Source organism: Somniosus microcephalus, unplaced genomic scaffold (genome assembly GCF_052327205.1).
Source record: "Somniosus microcephalus isolate GS21.2 unplaced genomic scaffold, FLI_Smic_1.0 unresolved_chr9, whole genome shotgun sequence".
NCBI lineage: Eukaryota > Metazoa > Chordata > Chondrichthyes > Squaliformes > Somniosidae > Somniosus > Somniosus microcephalus.
The window spans coordinates 22,853,001-22,870,931 of NW_028225187.1; the positions used below are offsets into that span (position 1 = coordinate 22,853,001).

Sequence of the window (17,931 nt, forward strand, 5' to 3'; positions counted from 1 at the left end):
ATACTGGAGTTTCTCGGCATCCTCCTCGCAGCACACACGCCCACCCAGCTTTGTGTCGTCTGCAAACTTGGCGATATTACATCTCGTTCCCTCGTCTAGATCATTCATATATATTGTGAATAGCTGGGATCCTAGGACCGATCCCTGTATATATACCGTAGTGAATACACTTGTGAAAATTGTTTGCTCTATTCTGACAGCCTTACAGAGAAGCACAACCTTTATATTTGAACTGGATGGTCTTGTGCTGGTTGTGAAAGCATTTGTTATGTTTCAATCACAAAGTTACCATCATCTGTTTCCTGGGTGGTGGGGAGAGGCAGTCACTATTGAGCAGGATTCAAACTGGAACAGTTGCACAAGGAGCTGAACATCAGAGGTGATATTAAAGTCACTGCCCTGGACATCAAGGCAGCATTTGCCCAAGTGTGGCATCAAGGAGCTCGAGTAAAACAGATGTCCATGGGAATCGGGGAGTAAACTCTCCACGAGCTGGAATCATACCTAGCACAATGGAAATTGATTATGGCGGAAGGCGGGCAATCATCTCAGCCCCAGGACATCGCTGCAGGAGTTCCTCAGGGCAGTGTCCGAGGCCCAACCATCTTCAGCTGCTTCATCAATGACCTTCCCTCCAACCTAAGGTCAGAAATGGGGATGTTCGCTGATGATTGCACAGTGTTCAGCGCCATTCAAAGCTCCTCAGATAATGAAGCAGTCCATGTAACAAGATCTGGATGAAGTTCAGGCTTGGGCTGATAAGTGGCAGGTAACATTCGTGCCACACAGGTGCCAGGCAATGACTATCTCCAACAAACGAGAGTTTACCCACCGTCCCATGACATTCAACGGCATTACCATCGCCGAATCCCCCTCCATCAACAACCTGGGGCTCACCATTGATCAGAAACTTAACTGGACCAGCCACATCAGTACGGTGGCAACAAGAGCAGGTCAGAGGCTGGGTATTCTGCGGCGAGTGTCTCACCTCCTGACTCCCCAAAGCCTTTCCACCATCTACAAGGCACAAATCAAGAGTATGATGGAATAGTCTCCACTTGCCTGGATGAGTGCAGCTCCAACAACATTCAAGATGCTCGCCACCATCCAGGGCAAAGCAGCCCGCTTGAGTGGCACCCCATCCACCACCTTAAACATTCACTCCCTCCACCACCGGCGCACCGTGGCTGCAGTGTATACCATCTACAAGATGCACTGCAGCAACTCGCCAAGGCTTCTTCGGCAGCACCTCCCAAACCCGCGACCTCCTCCACCTAGAAGGACAAGGGCAGCAGGCCAATGGAAACACCACTACCTCCAAGATTCCATCCATGTCACACACCCTCCTCACTTGGAAGTATATCGCTGATCCTTTATCATCGCTGGGTCAACATCCTGGAACTCCCTCCCTAACAGCACTGTGGCAGCACCTTCACCACACGGACTGCAGCGGTTCAAGAAGGTGGCTCACCTCCACTGTCTCAGTGGGAATTAGGGATGGGCAATAAATGCTGGCCTTGCCAGCGACGCCCGCCTCCCATAAAAAAATTTTTTTTAAATACACGGGGTTGCGACCAGATTAGCACTCTGCTTTGTATTCTGCGACGAGCGACTCACTACCTGCCTTCCAAAAGCCTCTGCACCTCCTGCAAGGAGCAAGTCAGGAGTGTGATCGAATATCCTCCAAGTGCCTTGATGGGTGCACCTCCAACAACAGTCAAGAAGCTCCACACGACATGGAGATGCATGGCAGATGCAATATAACGTGGATAAATGTGAGGTTATCCACTTTGGTGTCAAAAACAGGAAGGCGGATTATTATCTGAATGGCAATAGATTGGGAGAAGGGGAAGTGCAAAGAGACCTGGGTGTCCTTGTGCACCAGTCGCTGAAGGTAAGCATGCAGGTGCAGCAGGCGGTTAAGAAGGCAAATGGTACGTTGGCCTTCGTAGCGAGAGGGTTCGAGTACAGGAACAAGGATGTCTTGCTGCAGTTGTACAGGGCCTTGGTGAGACCACACCTTGAGTATTGTGTGCAGTTTTGGGCACCTTATCTGAGGAAGGATGTTCTTGCCATGGAGGGAGTGCAGCGAAGATTCACCAGACTGATAACTGGGATGGCAGGAATGACGTATGAGGAGAGATTGGGTCGATTGGGCTTATACTCGCTGGAGTTTAGAAGAATGAGAGGGGATCTCATTGAAACTTATAAAATTCTAACAGGACTAGACAGACTAGATGCAGGAAGGATGTTCCCGATGGTCGGGGAGTCCAGAACCAGGGGTCACAGTCTAAAGATAAGGGGTAAGCCATTTAGGACTGAGATGAGGAGGAATTTCTTCACCCAGAGAGTGGTGAACCTGTGGAATTCTCTACCACAGAAGGCAGTGGAGGCCAATTCATTAAATATATTCAAGAAGGAGTTGGATATATTTCTTAAGGCTAAAGGGATCAAGGGATATGGGGAGAAAGCAGGGACAGGGTACTGAATTTGGATGATCAGCCATGATCTCATTGAATGGCGGAGCAGGCTCGAGGGGCTGAATGGCCTACTCCTGCTCCTATCTTCTATGTATCTATGTTTTTATATGTATATTTGTTCAGTCACAATAATGTCCACTTACGTGTTAGTGTGATGTTCGCCAGCTGACTGCGAGCCGAGGTATAAATCCTGCCGTAAATGGTCGTTTGGTACATGCAAGTGTAAGAACCGGCGTCGGTGGTCCTCATGTTTCGAATTGTCAGAATTATCGTCGTATTGATCGTCGGTCCGAACGATGCAATGACGGCGGTGCTGCCGACTTTGTGCAGGGAAAAGCTGACTCCCGTGTAGACCTTCGGAGCTGCGCATTCGATGTCAGCGGACTGCCCTTCTAAGTACTGACCCGATGGTCGCTGCAGGGCAATCTCTGGCCTCTGCAGCTCATCTACAAAGACAAATGTAATTGACAGGTTGTTAACACAAATTTGCTTTGGCGTCCGTGGCATCTTGGCTTCTCTTGGCAAGGCCAGAATTTATTTCTCATCCAAAAGGCAAAACACTGCGGACGCTGCAAATCTACAATAAAAACAGAAAGTGCTGGAGACGCTCAGCAGGTCAGGCAGCATCTGTGGAGAGAGAAACAGAGTTAACGGCCCAGAAATTCTGGTCGGGGGCTTCCCGCGGGTGCAAGCCCCAGACCTGCACTTCCCTAGCGCGCCGGCCGTTGGGCTGTGGGCCCGCGTGGGATTCCAATCCTGGGCCTCCTCCAGCTGCGACGCGCAGTGCTTGTGTATCCCAGGGGCGCAGTTAGTTCAAAGCGTCCCCTGGGATCACGTGGGCCATGGGGAGCCAATCGGAGCAGGGAATGCTTCATTCATAAGTTTGACAGGAAGTGCTGTCAAAACTTATAAATACTACAAGCCCCCAAACATCACTAAAACTTCAAATAAATTTTAAAAAAACATCACATTTTTTAAATAAACTATAAATTACATGAAATAACTATTTTAAACAATAATTTAAATTTTTTAAAGAAATAATTTTATTTTTTAACGGGGCTAAAAATAAACTTACCTTTCTTTAACGTATTTAAAAATAATAAACCTGTGGAAAAAATGTATTAATTTTAATTAATTCACCACTTACCTTGTTAAAAACAGGCCTTGTGCCTGCTTTTTATGTGTAACTTCTGGAGATTTACCCTCTCGGGAAAACCTGCAAAAAAAACATAAGTTCCAGGCGCACGTGCTGCCTCTCCGGCGCACGCATTCCACCTCTGAACCCCTTCTTTCAGGGGAACGGAAGTTCCGGTTTCCCACGCATGCGCAGTGCATGCAGGAAACCGGCACTTCCATTGGGCCTACGGGTGAGTACCCCGTGCGTACTCACCCGTGGAGACCCGAATTACTGGGCCATTGTTGCAGGTCGATGACCCTTCGTCAGAACTGGAAAAAGCTGGAGATGGAACATGTTTTAAGCAAGTGTCGGGGCTGGGAAAGTGGGGAGGGGAGGAAAAGAACAAAAGGGAAGTTCTGTGATAGGATGGAAGGCAGGAGAGATTAAGAGACACAAGGGTGCGAGGCAAAAGGAGATTATAGTAATCTGGGATGTAATGCTTAAGTTATCCACCAGATGGAGACAAATATTAAGGGATCATATTTACCAGTATTAAGGTAATGTCCTGGCACACCACTTATTAAGGTAGTGGCATTGCATTCTGGGTATGACTCAGAGGTTGCTCCTCCATCTTGGTGATCGCATAGTAAGATATAGAGTGTGTTTGCTGCAGCTGTAAGAGCTATGTTCTCTGCGAAATCGTTTAATTAAAAAGTTGAGTTTTGGTTCCTGAAGTCTGGCTTATCTCAGTTTCTGACCTTACCACTCGGATATCACAGAGATGGTAATGGGACAAGTTATGAAACAGAAGATGGCTCTAGATGAAGTGTAAATGGCACTGGCAGAATGATCGACAGCTGCCATGTGAGAGAGAGGAAAAAAAATAATGGGATTAAATAAGATAGGGGCAGAGGTTCTGGTCTGAAATTGTTGAACTCGATGTTGAGTCCGGAAGGCTGTAAAGTGTCTAATCGAAAGATGAGCTGCTGTTCCTCGAGCTTACGCTGAGCTTCTGTGGAACAATGCAAGACGCCAAGGACGGTGAGGTCAGAGTTGGAGTGGAGTGGAGAATTGAAGTGACAGGCGACCGGAAGCTCAGGATCACGCTTACCGACTGAAAGGAAGTGTTCCGCAAAACGGTCACCCAATCTGCGTTTGGTCTCCCCAATGCAGAGGAGACCGCATCATGAGCAGCGACTCCAGTGTACTAAATTGCAAGAAGTACAACTAAATCGCTGTTTCACCTGGAAGGTGTGTTTGGGGCCCTAGACAGTTGGACGGGAGGAGGGAAAAGGGCATTTCTCATCGCTCGTTCCCCATGAGAAGGTAGGGTCGGGCCTACTCACTGCACAACAAAAACATAAACTTTTATTCAGATAGCACTTTTAACATAATCAAACATCCCAAGGCTCTTCACAGGAGTGTTATAAGGCAACATATAGAACATAAGAACATAAGAAGTAGGAGCAAGAGTAGGCCATACGGCCCCTCGGGCCTGCTCTGCCATTCAATAGGATCATGGCTGATCCAAACCTAGACTCATGTCCACTTCCCTGCCCTCTCCCAGTAACCCCTAATTCCCTTATCTGCTAGGAAACTGTCTGTTAAGTCCGTGAATGATTGAGACACGGACTAGCAGGAGAGAACACAAACAGATCTTTACTGGTGAAAGGCATAAACTAAACTAAACAACAGAGGCTCTCTAGCGCCTTTTATACAGGAGTCGTCACTGCCGGTACTGCAGTCTGAGACCAGTTATTCTCTTAAAGGTACATACACAACAATTCCTCCCCTTTTAGATAAACAGTACATAACATTCATTTAACAACTAAATGATAACGAATTACAATCACAATTACTGTTGCTAGATACATTGGTTAAGTTTAAGCAATTATAAGTTCAGTCTTTGAGGAGGCTTCCTGATTCTGTCTGGATAACGCCTCTTTGGGGTATCAGGTTCTTCTGGCAATGTTGAGTCGGAATCAATGTCGTTGTTTGGTTCATCTGCTTCCAATATTACCGGTTCTGCGGTAGCTGCAATTGGAACGTCGATTTCATTACCAGGTGTATCAGATCGTGGTGTGGAGTTGACGTTTTCCAGTGACTCTAGAATCTGGTCAGCATGGCGTCTTACAATGCTCTCCCCAACGTCCACGGTATATATGAGAGGTCCTTGTCGTGTACAAATCGTTCCTGGTTGCCATTTCTCAGTGCGGTAGTCCCGGGCCAAAACTGCTTGACCTATCTTAAAACTCCTGGTCGGCCTTTCATTCATATTCTGAAACTGCCTGTTCTCCACATCTCTTCGGACGTTTGGCTTAACCAAATCCAAGCGGCATCGTAGTCTTCGATTGAAGAACATCATGGCTGGAGTTTGGCTGGTAACCGCATGTGTCGCATTCTGGCAGGCAAACAAGAAGTTGTCCACCTTGTGTTGTAGGGGTATATCTTCATTACACATTGCCTTGATAACCTTCTTGAATGTTTGGACAAACCTCTCGGCCAATCCATTAGTGGCTGGATGATATGGGGCAGATGTGTAATGCTTAGCACCATTGTTCTTTAAGAACCTCTGGAACTCTTCAGACACAAACTGTGGTCCATTGTCAGAGCAAATCTGTTCAGGCAGCCCATTCCTGGCGAATATGGTTCGTAAAACTGTGATAGTTTTTTCCGTGGTGGTTGAGGACATTTTTATTACCTCTGGCCACTTTGAATGTGCATCCACCACAATTAAAAACATCGAGTCCATGAAGGGACCAGCAAAATCAATGTGCACCCTTTGCCATGGAGATGAGGGCCACTCCCATGGATGCAGAGGTGCTTGTGGTGGGGCGTTTTGGACCTTCTGGCATCCTGCACAGCTCTTGGTCATCTCTTCGATTTCTCTATCAATTCCCGGCCACCACACAAACGCTCTGGCTAAGCTCTTCATTTTTACTCCACCCAGATGACCCTCATGAAGCTCATTGAGCACTCTATCCGTCAACTTAGGTGGAATTACTACTCTGGATCCACACATCAAGGTTCCTCCGCACACTGACAGCTGTTCTCTTCTTGGCGAGAATGCTGGCAGCAGTTGTTCGCCATGTGCTGGCCATCCCTTCACCGTTAAATCATAGACCCGTGATAGTGTCGGGTCATTCTGTGTTTCCTTTTCTATGTTTGCATTCGTCACAGGGAGACATTCGACTATGGTCGAGTGGAATAACTCCATTGGATCCACTGCAAGGTCTTCTTCTTCCACCGTCGGTAACGGTAGACGTGACAATCCATCAGCATTTCCATGCTGTTTAGTTCCTTTGTACTCGATGTCATATTGGTGTGCCCCTAGGAAAAGGGACCATCTCTGCAGCCGTTGTGCTGTCATTATCGGTACGCCCTTCTGAGGGTTGAAAATGGAGACAAGAGGTTGATGATCGGTTAGTAGAGTAAATTTTTGACCGTGCCGATAGGGATTGAACTTCTTCACCCCCCACACTAGGCTGAGGGCCTCTCTGTCAATCTGGGCGTAGTTACGCTCGGCAGAAGTTAACGAGCGTGACGCAAAAGCTATCGGCCTCTCCAAACCATCAAGGAATTTATGTGACAGTACCGCCCCAATGCCGTAGGGAGACGCATCACACGCCAGCCTGATTGGCAGTGCTGGGTTGTAGTGAGCCAATACTTCCTTCGAAGTGATTAAGTCCTTACTCTTCTGAAAAGCACGTTTACAATCATTGCTCCATTTCCATTCTACCCCCGTTCGTAGCAGGGCGTTCAGTGGGTGCAGAATTGTCGACAAATTCGGCAAAAACTTATGATAGTAATTCACCAACCCGAGGAATGACCTCAGATGCGACACATTTTCAGGCGCTGGGGCCTTAACAACCGCTTCAATTTTGTCAGGGGACTTATGTAACCCCTCTTCATCAATCACGTGGCCACAATACGATATCTGTTTCTTAAAAAATTCGCACTTGGGGCGGTTGGCTCGCAGCCCATGCTCCCGTAGTCTAGTGAGCACCTGTTCTAGCTTGTTAAGGTGTTCACTGTCATCTTCACCTGTTACAAGGATGTCGTCCAAGTAACACTGAGTCCCCGGAATCCCTTGCCGGACTTGTTCCATCGCTCTTTGCCATATCGCCGGAGCCGATGCTACTCCGAATACCAATCGATGATACTGGTAAAGACCTTTGTGAATGTTTATCATGAGATACTTCCTAGAGGACTCTTCAACCTCCATCTGCAAATATGCTTGTGCTACGTCAATTTTTGTAAAACGCTTCCCTCCAGACAGTGAGGCGAAGATGTCTTCTATCCTTGGAAGAGGATATTGTACTGTGTGAAGGATAGGGTTCACCATCACCTTGAAATCCCCACAGATGCGAATCTTCCTTGGCTCTCCGGACTTATTGCTTAACGTTTTCTTCATGACAGGAATGATGGGTGTCGCCCACTCGCTCCAGTCGACCTTAGACAACACACCCGCCTTCTCCAGATTCTCCAGCTCTGCCTCGACGGCTGGGCGAATTGCATATGGTACCGGTCTCGCTTTGAAAAACTTGGGAACTGCATTCTCTTCTATTTTTAACGAGGTGGTTACGCCTTTAAGCGTGCCCAGTTCTTGTTGAAATACCTCTTGGCGTTAGCTAAGATTGTTGACAATCGTCCAGGAGTGACGTCTTCATCTTTTTTACCGTCCACCATCATTGCATGAATGGAATGCCAATCTAAGTTTATCTTCCTGATCCATTCCCATCCCAATAACGGTGGTCCACCATTTGGCAGTATGTAGAGATACAATTTCCGTATTTTCTTGCCATTGTATTCGACAGGCACCCTGATTTTTCCTCTGGGGTATACTTTTTGCCCCGTATACGTCGTCAAGACGATGGATGTCTCTCTCAAGGGTATGTGTGAAAATAGCCGCTCGTAGTCTCGTCGATTCATGACGGTTAGCGCTGATCCTGTATCCAAATCCATTTTAAATTGGGACCCTGCTATCGTGAGAGTGACCCAAATGGTTCGGTGATCCTCTTTTGCGATTACATTGTGAAGTTTGAGACAGCTTAGTCTCCTGTTTCCGGATTCACTATCGCTCATCTGGTCTTTGGAACAACGTCCGTCATCTTTTGTACTTTCTTGTACGATTCCTTAGTAGCCTTTTTGTTGTCGCTGGTCTTCTTCCCAGACCGACAAACTCGTGCAATGTGTCCAATCTTCCCGCATTGTCTGCATATTTTGTCTTTGGACCAGCAGTCCTTCTGGTCATGGTTAGTTCTGCCGCAGCGATAACATTTTGCAAATCCCCGTGTCATTTCGTGGGTGCTGTATTCCTGAGGTTTTTGTTGAATTTCTGCAGCTCCCCTGGCTGCTGCTTCATACGATATTGCCACGCTGAAAGCCTTATCTAGCGTCAGCTCTTTTTCTGCGAGTAACTTCTTCTGTGTTCCTTCACTCAGGAGTCCACAGACAAATTTGTCCCGTAGGGTATCTGCCAGTCCTGCTCCGAACTGGCAGTGCTTTGATAGCTTGCGTAGTTCCGTAAGATACTCAGCATTGCTCTCATCTTTGTGCTGAGTTCTCCTGTGGAATTTAAATCTTTCTGCTATCAACAGCGGTGCAGGGTTTAAGTGCTCCTGTAGAACAGCAACAATTTCATTAAAACTCTTCGCCTTTGGTTTGGCTGGAGTAATCAGATCCCGCAATAGGCCGTACGTTCTAGCGCCCATTAAGTTTAGCAATATTGATGCCTTTTTCCCCTCCGCTATTTCATTTGCCTCGAAATATACCTCGACTCTTTCCACACATGTGGTCCAGTCCTCTAATGTGTTATCAAAAGCAGTGATACAGCCAGTCTTCGGCATCTTGCAAATCTAAAATGGCGCCTCCCGCGCTTTGCCTTCTTCCCCGATTTAACAAAATGGCACCTCCCGCGCTTTGTCTTCCTCCCCGCTGTTGTTAGTGCTGCTTTCCATGGTTTCCTGCGCATTAAATATTAATTTGTTTTCTTTTATTATCTTCCCGTCATGGAGCGGACCCTCTGGGACACTTCCCTCCCTCTTCTGAGGTCCGAACTCTGCCCAGCTTCGAAACACCGGCCACGCCCTGTGTGCTCCACCCTCTCTCTCTCCTTGCTTCCCGACTCACTGCCCGGCCCGTTGAAAGGCCATCCGATCGAGCTTCAGCCCGCCGCAGCCCAGGAAGGATCAGAGCACTACCTGCCACCAGCCCGACTAGCTGGGAAACCATGGACCGAGGAACCCAGCCTGGCTCTGGACAGTCTCTCCTGCGAGTTTTGAAATCGATGATTGACGGTCGACGCCCGTTTCTCGAGTTTCAATGGCCTCTTTTTTTTTCTTCTGGCTCCGACCTTCAATAACGTCGTCGGAGCTGCTGCTGAGTTGCAGGTAAGTTCGTTTCTAACTCGTCGCCAGTGTTAAGTCCGTGAATGATTGAGACACGGACTAGCAGGAGAGAAAACAAACAGATCTTTACTGGTGAAAGGCATAAACGAAACTAAACAACCGAGGCTCTCTAGCGCCTTTTATACAGGGGTGGTCACTGCCGGTACTGCAGTCTGAGACCAGTTATTCTCTTAAAGGTACATACACAACACTGTCTATCTCCGTTTTAAATCTATTTAATGTTGCAGCTTCCACAGCTCTCTGGGGTAGCAAATTCCATAGATTTACTACCTTCTGAGTAAAGAAGTTTCTCCTCATCTCAGTTTTGAAAGGGCAGCCCCTTATTCTAAGATTATGCCCCCTAGTTCTAGTCTCACCCATCAGTGGAAACATCCTCACCGCATCCACCCGATCAAGCCCCCTCACAATCTTATATGTTTTGATAAGATCGCCTCTCATTCTTCTGAACTCCAATGATTAGAGGACCAACCTACTCAACCTTTCCTCATACGTCAACCCCCCTCATCTCTGGAATCAACCGAGTGAACCGCCTCGAGAGCAAGTATATCTTTTCTTAAATATGGAAACCAAAACTGCACGCAGTATTCCAGGTGTGGCCTCACCAATACCCTGTATAACTGAAGCAAGACTTCCCTGTTTTTATACTCCATCCCCCTTGCAATAAAAGCCAAGATTCCATTGGCCTTCCTGATCACCTGCTGCACCTGCATACTAACTTTTGTGTTTCATGCAACACAAATTGACACCGAGCCACATAAGGAGATGTCAGGGCAGAAGGCCAAAAGCTCGGTCAAAGATGCAGCTTTCAAAAAGGGTATTAAATGAGGAAAGAGAAGTCGAGAGGCGGTGAGATTTAGGGAGGAAATACCAGAGCTTAGCACCGAGGCAGCTGAAGGCACGACCGCCAATGGTGAGACATTTAAGATCGGGGATGTTGGAAAGTCCAGACTAGGTGGAGCGTAGAGTTCCAGGGGGATAATAGAGCTGGAGGACATTACAGAGATCAGGAGGGGTGAGGCCATGGAGGGATTTGAAAACAAGGAGGACATTTTAAAATCGAGGCGTTGCTTAATAGTGAGCTATTGGTTTGATACAATCGAGTGGGCAGTTGTGAAACAGGCGACTCAACCACCTTGGAGTGGGCTGGACAAATCGGATAATGAGGGCAGGTTTCTTTCCCTAAAGGTCATTGGTGAACTCCTTGTTACGAAAGTCGTGACAGCTTCATGGTCACTTTTACATAGAAACATAGAAACATAGAAGATAGGAGCAGGAATAGGCCATTCGGCCCCTCGAGCCTGCTCCGCCATCAATGCTATCCTGGCTGATCATCCAAATTCAGTACCCTGTCCCTGCTTTTTCCCCATATCCCTTGATCCCTTTAGCCTTAAGAAATATATCTAACTCCTTCTTGAATATATTTAATGAATTGGCCTCCACTGCCTTCTGTGGTAGAGAATTCCACAGGTTCACCACTCTCTGGGTGAAGAAATTCCTCCTCATCTCTGTCCTAAATGGCTTACCCCTCATCCTTAGACTGTGACCCCTGGTTCTGGACTCCCCGGCCATCGGGAACATCCTTCCTGCATCTATTCGGTCTAGTCCTGTTAGAATTTTATAAGTTTCAATGAGATCCCCTCTCATTCTTCTAAACTCCAGCGAGTATAAGCCTAATCGACCCAATCTCTCCTCATACATCATTCCTGCCATCCCAGGCATCAGTCTGGTGAATCTTCGCTGCACTCCCTCCATGGCAAGAATATCCTTCCGCAGATAAGGCGACCAAAACTGCACACAATACTCAAGGTGTGGTCTCACCAAGGCCCTGTACAACTGCAGCAAGACATCCTTGTTCCTGTACTCAAACCCTCTCACTACAAAGGCCAACATGCTATTTGCCTTCTTAACCGCCTGCTGCACCTGCATGCTTACCTTCAGCGACTGGTGCACAAGGACACCCAGGTCCCGTTGCACTTGCCCTTCTCCCAATCTATTGTCATTCAGATAATAATCTGCCTTCCTCTTTTGCCGCCAAAGTGGATAACCTCCCATTTATCCGCATTATACTGCATCTGCCATGCATCTGCCCAATCACCCAACCTGTCCAAATCATATTGGAGTTTCTTGTGATGCAGAACAGAAGCAGGCCATTCAGCCCACCCTACCTGTACCAGGTCTTGGAAAGAGCAATCCAATAAATCCCACTCCCCTGCTCTTTCCTCATAGCAATGCATTTTCTCCCTTCAATTATTAGGCGAATCCATTTTGAAAGTTATGATTGAATCTCTATACAAATCTGACAGGGAGAGACAGATTGACTGCAGGGTTGATGTTTCCCTTGGCTGCGGGGCCTTGAAAGAGGGGTTGCAGTCTCAGCATATGAGGTAGGGCATTTAGGATTGAGATGAGGAGAAATTTCTTCACTCAGAGGGTGGTAAACCTGTGGAATTCTCAACCACAGAAGGCTGTGGAGGTCAAGGCACTGAATATATTTAAGAAGGAGAGAGATAGATTTCTAGACTCAAATGGCAGCAAGGGGTATGGGGAGAGAGCAGGAATATGGTACAGGAAACTTTTTTTTATCCGGCACCGATGGGACCGACGTGCTGCTGGTTCATCAAAAATTCTGGATAACCGAAAGCTATAGTAAAAGATACGGAGCTGAGAGCTCCGTATAAAGCAACTGTGGTATCTTGAGGTGGCCATAGATGGAGACGGCTAACAAGGACATTAAGGACTTAAACATTATGAGCAAGGTGAAATGGAGTAAACCAGTGGGAGGATCTGTTTTCAAGATGGAAGCTGGCGTGAAAAGTCCACCAGTCGGGGTTGGGGATTGCTACCGATGTGGCGGGACGAGCCATTATGCAAAGGACTGCAGGTTTGCAAAGGCAAAGTGCCACAATTGTGGAAAAATAGGGCACTTAAAGAAAGTCTGTAAAAAGGCAGTGAGTAAGAGAAGCAGTGCTAAAGGGGCATAGCATGCAAAAGGGGGGAGGGAGAAGTACACAAAGTGGGCAAATTACATACAAGAGGAGGAAGAGTCTAGTGAGTCTAGTGAGGAGGTTTTCACTGTATACAGTATAGACACTTCAAGGCCCAACGTACCCCCTCTCACTCAGTATTTGATAGTGAACGGAGGTCAAGTAAAGTTTGAGATTGACACCGGATGTAGTGTAACCATAATGTCGCAGACTGAGTACACCAAGCTATGGGGGGAAGTAAAAGTACCAGAGCTAGGTACGTGCCCCATTAGTCTCAAAACCTACACAGGACAGAAGGTGGACATTTGGGGGCAGCCGAAGTACAAGTGGAACACAAAGGAGTCACCAAAGAGCTTATGGTGGTAGTGGTAGCAGGGTCAGGGCCAAACCTATTAGGGCGAGGGTGGATCAGTGAGTTGAGTGTGTACTGGCAGGCAATGAATAAAATGGAGGACAGTACAGAGGCACTGCAAGAAGTGCTGATGAAGCATGAGTTAGTGTTCAAGGACGAACTGGGCACCTTAAGGGGAGCCACAGCCAAGATTCATGTAGCCAGTGATGCCACGCCTCGTTTTTTTAAACCAAGGTCGGTACCTTTTGCAATGAAAACCAAGGATGAGGCGGAACTAGATCGCCTGCTAAGGGACAAAGTAATAGAACCAGTGAAATTTTCAGACTGGGCGGCACCAATAGTCCCGGTATTGAAGCCCGACGGTAACGTAAGGGTGTGTGGTGACTATAAGTTAACAGTGAACAGAGTATCATCACTGGAACAGTACCCCATTCCGCGAATGGTGGACATGTTAACATCGCTCGCTGGGGGAGAAAGATTCAGCAAACTGGACATGAGTCATGCGTATCAGCAGATATTGCTAGATGAAGAATCAAAAAAGTTTGTCACGGTGAACACGCACAAGGGGCTGTTCACGTATGCCAGGTTACCATTTGGTGTCAGTTCTAGCCCAGCAATATTCCAACGGACTAAGGAGGGCATTCTGCAGGGCATTCCAAAGGTGGCCGTATATTTAGATGATATTCTGCTAACAAGAAGTGACGATCAGGATCACTTAAAAACACTGGACAAAGTGCTACAGCGGCTGGAAGAGGCGGGGCTACGCCTAAAACGGAGTAAGTGTAGTTTCATGGTGAGGAAGTTTGTAATCAGTACTGACCACAAGCCTCTTATTAGCTTACTGAATGAGATGAAAGCGGTGCCTCAAATGGCATCACAGAGAATAATGAGATGGGCAGTAATACTAAGAGCCTGTGAATATGTGATCACATACAGAGCCGGCAAGGAAAACGGGAACGCGGATGCTCTCAGCCGCCTGCCCCTCTCAAAATCTCCTCACAGTACTTCCCCTGAGGAGCACATCCTGATGCTGGATCAGGAGATCAGTCCCCTGATGACTTCAGCGCAAATCCAGGGCTGGACAGCCAAGGACCCCATTCTGTCAAGGGTCCGTGAGTATGTGTTGAAAGGCTGGCCAGATCACCGTGAGGGACCGGAGTTCACGCCGTACAGACAGAGACAGCACGAGCTCAGTGTCCAAGATGGATGTGTGCTTTGGGGAGGACGCATCATAGTCCCAGAGCGGGGACGCTCTACTTTGATGGAACAGTTGCATCAATCGCACCCAGGAGTGACTAGAATGAAAGGACTGGCTAGGAGCTACCTGTAGTGGCCTAACTTGGATGCTGAAATTGAGTCAAAGGTAAAGTCATGCACTATATGTCAGGAACAGAGGAAAGCACCTGCTGGGGCACCACTCCATCCCTGGGAGTAGCCCAGCAAACCCTGGAGGAGAATTCACATGGACTATGCGGGACCTTTTAGGGCAAAATGTTTTTGGTGCTGGTAGACGCTCACTCAAAGTGGATCAACGTTTATCCAGTGAGCTCTGCAACGACTGATGCCACACTGAATTGTCTCAGGAACAGCTTCAGCACGCATGGTATTCCAGAAATGATTGTATCCGACAATGCACAGTGTTTTGTTAGTGAAGGGAGCAAAGAATTCATGGTAAGGAATGGAATCACACATGTCGCCTCGGCTCCATATCACCCAGCCTCAAATGGGTTAGCTGAGCGAGCCATGCAGACTTTTAAGGAGCTCATGAGGAAGAGCTCAGGTGACACCCTGGAGACCAAGCTCAATAGAGCCTTGTTTAGTTATCATATAACACCCCAAGCTACCACGGGGCTTCCTCCAGCTGAGTTGATGATGGGGAGAAAGTTGTGGTGCAGGTTTGACCTGATACACCCAGATCTCAAAAGCAAGGTTGAGACAAAACAAACAAACCAAAAAGCGTACCATGACAAACATACTAAAGCTCGCCATTTCGCCATAGGGGACTCTGTATACACCCGGAACTTCGGCTATGGACCTAAATGGATACCAGGACTAATCCAGGACATTACAGGACCTGTGTCGTACTCCGTGTTACTAGGGGATGGTCGAGGGGTTCGTCGGCATGTGGATCAGCTTTTCAGCCGGCAGCAGGGGGAAATGCCTCAGATGGAACAAAGGGCAGTAGAGGAGGCTGTTCCAGGACCCAGCACGGCTTATAAGGTGCCAGTGGACACTGGCACTGCCAGGCCACAGCGGGACAGAGTAAAACCAACATCAGAGACTACTCCAATATCAAGTGCGAATGAATCTGAGAATCCACCACAAGTGGAATTAAGACGTTCACAAAGGATTCGCAAGCAACCAGAAAGACTTATACAAACCTGTTAAATTAGTCAGGGGTTAACCATGGTTAGAGCATACTCGTTAATTAAAACGTAGTACCTAGTAAGGGTTATTGTTTAAGAATTGCATATGGCAATCTTAAGGGGGGAGGAGTGTAGTAACCTGGGTGGTTATGAGTAACCTGACCCACCAGGTGGTGCTGTGGCAATTGGTTTCCTGAGTTAAGTCTGATCTGTACTGGTTGTACTCTTTGTTTTTGCTGCCTCATGGCAGAAGCTTTTATGTGCAAGTGTTGATTAAACCATGTTACGGAGTTAACCGGCGTCCGTCTCCATGGCTTGTGCTTTTTTAAGTGCCGTCTCAAACATTAATCCTTCTTCTGACAGCAACTTTTGCTGTATACTGTCGTCGTTAACTCCGGATACTAGTCTGTCCCTTAACATGACTGTGAGCGCATTTCCAAAATTACAGTCCTGTGTGAGCTTCTGAAGCTCCTCCACATACTCAGTAACGCTTTCTTCTGGCCTCCTAATCCTCGAATTGAATTTCATTCTCTGTACTATTTCACTAGGTATCGGATTGAAATGATTCTTTAGTAGACTCACCAACTCGTCAAAAGATTTTTCTCCTGGCTGCTCCGGGCTCAGCAGATTCCTCATCCGTGTATAGGTTTGCGCTCCCACAGAACTCAGTAAAATGGCCCTTTTCTTTTCAGCACTGTCCACCTCGTTTGCCATAAAGAAATGGCTCAGTATTTCAATATACTCCTCCCAAGACTGCGACTTGCTGTCAAAAGGTGCCACAGAGCCTACCGTTCCTGCCATCCTTGGAGTCTGGTCACTTCAGCCAAAAAATCAAATTCCGTTTCGACTTCCGTGGCCTAGCCTCGTGCTTTTCCGACTAGTTTGCTAACCAACCCGAGCACCTCTTCCGAATACTCCCTAACTATGACTGATCCACCAAAACTTTTCTGTCCTTTATTCTCGTCGCCATATGTGGTATCTTGAGGTGGCCATAGATGGAGACGGACACCGGTTAACTCCGTAACATGGTTTAATCAACACTTGCACATAAAAGCTTCTGCCATGAGGCAGCAAAAACAAAGAGTACAACCAGTACAGATCAGACTTAACTCAGGAGACCAATTGCCACAGCACCAGCTGGTGGATCAGGTTACTCATAACCTCCCAGGTTACTACGGCAACAAACCCTGTTGCTTAGCAGCAGGTTCAGAACAATGGCCACAACTTCGAAGCGTCTCTGTAGCCTAGCAACAGCTGCAGCCACACCCTTGCACAGCAACAGATCGAGGAAGGCAAGTAATAAAACTTACCTGAACCTACTCCTGAATTTTGCCGGTTAACCGAGATTTCCGATTATTTAGGTGCCAGTAGATCGAAAGTTTCCTGTATTGAGAAAGAGAATCAGCCATGATCATATTGAATGGCGGAGCAGGCTCGAAGGGCCGAATGGCCTACTCCTGCTCCTATTTTTCTATGTTTTTATCTGATTCACCATCCTTTCAAGCAAAGCATTGCAGATCCTAAAAATTCACTCCATTTAAAAAAAAAACTATTTTCATCATCTCACCTCTGATTCTTTTGCCAATCACCGTAAAATGTCATAGCCGCTCATAGATTTAGAAAAGGTATGACGCCTACCTGTTATAATTAACTGCTTGCGATCACTTTGAGTTGAGTTGAAAAATCTCCCCGATCTTTTTATTCGGTACAGGCAAATGTAATCTCCCTGGTCTTTGGCTCGTAAATCTTTGATGTTCAGGACCGCAGAGAAACCTGCTGTCATAGCGACGGCGGATGTGATATAGACGTTGTTTTCAACTTTGGCCAATACGAAAACAGCACCTGTGTATGCGCTGTGAGCTGAACATCTGACTCTTGCTGTCTCACCAATTGAATATGTGCCAGTTGGTCTTAACAAATCAATAGTTGGTTTTGGCGGTTTATCTAGAAAAAAAACAACAAATTGAAAGTTGTATTTTTTTTTGTGTGTTTCCTTAATGAGTGTCTATTTTCTCAAGTGTCTATTTTTATCAACCTGCCCCCACCACACAGTGCTGCCCCCCGATTATCAAAATCCATGACAAGGCCTTGGACAACGTGCACCACTTTCCATACCTCGGGAGCCTACTGTCAACAAGGGCAGACGTAGACGACGAAGTCCAACACCGCCTTCAGTGTGCCAGTGCAGCCTTCGGTCGCCTGAGGAAGAGAGTATTTGAAGA

The 17,931-nt window shown here is 47.2% G+C and overlaps 1 protein-coding gene across 1 annotated transcript in view; it reads right to left on the minus strand.

Annotated features, from left to right (window-relative positions):
* The window catches only part of LOC147084917 (scavenger receptor cysteine-rich domain-containing protein DMBT1-like), a 114,251-nt gene that overhangs the window by 51,324 nt on the left and 44,996 nt on the right, over window positions 1–17,931 (minus strand). Inside the window, exons 9-10 of the mRNA XM_085979633.1 lie at window positions 17,348–17,653; window positions 2,624–2,926 (exon numbers count right to left, since the gene is read on the minus strand). Of these exons, the coding sequence (XP_085835759.1) occupies window positions 2,624–2,926; window positions 17,348–17,653 (609 nt within the window). The remainder of the gene's footprint in view (window positions 1–2,623; window positions 2,927–17,347; window positions 17,654–17,931) is intronic.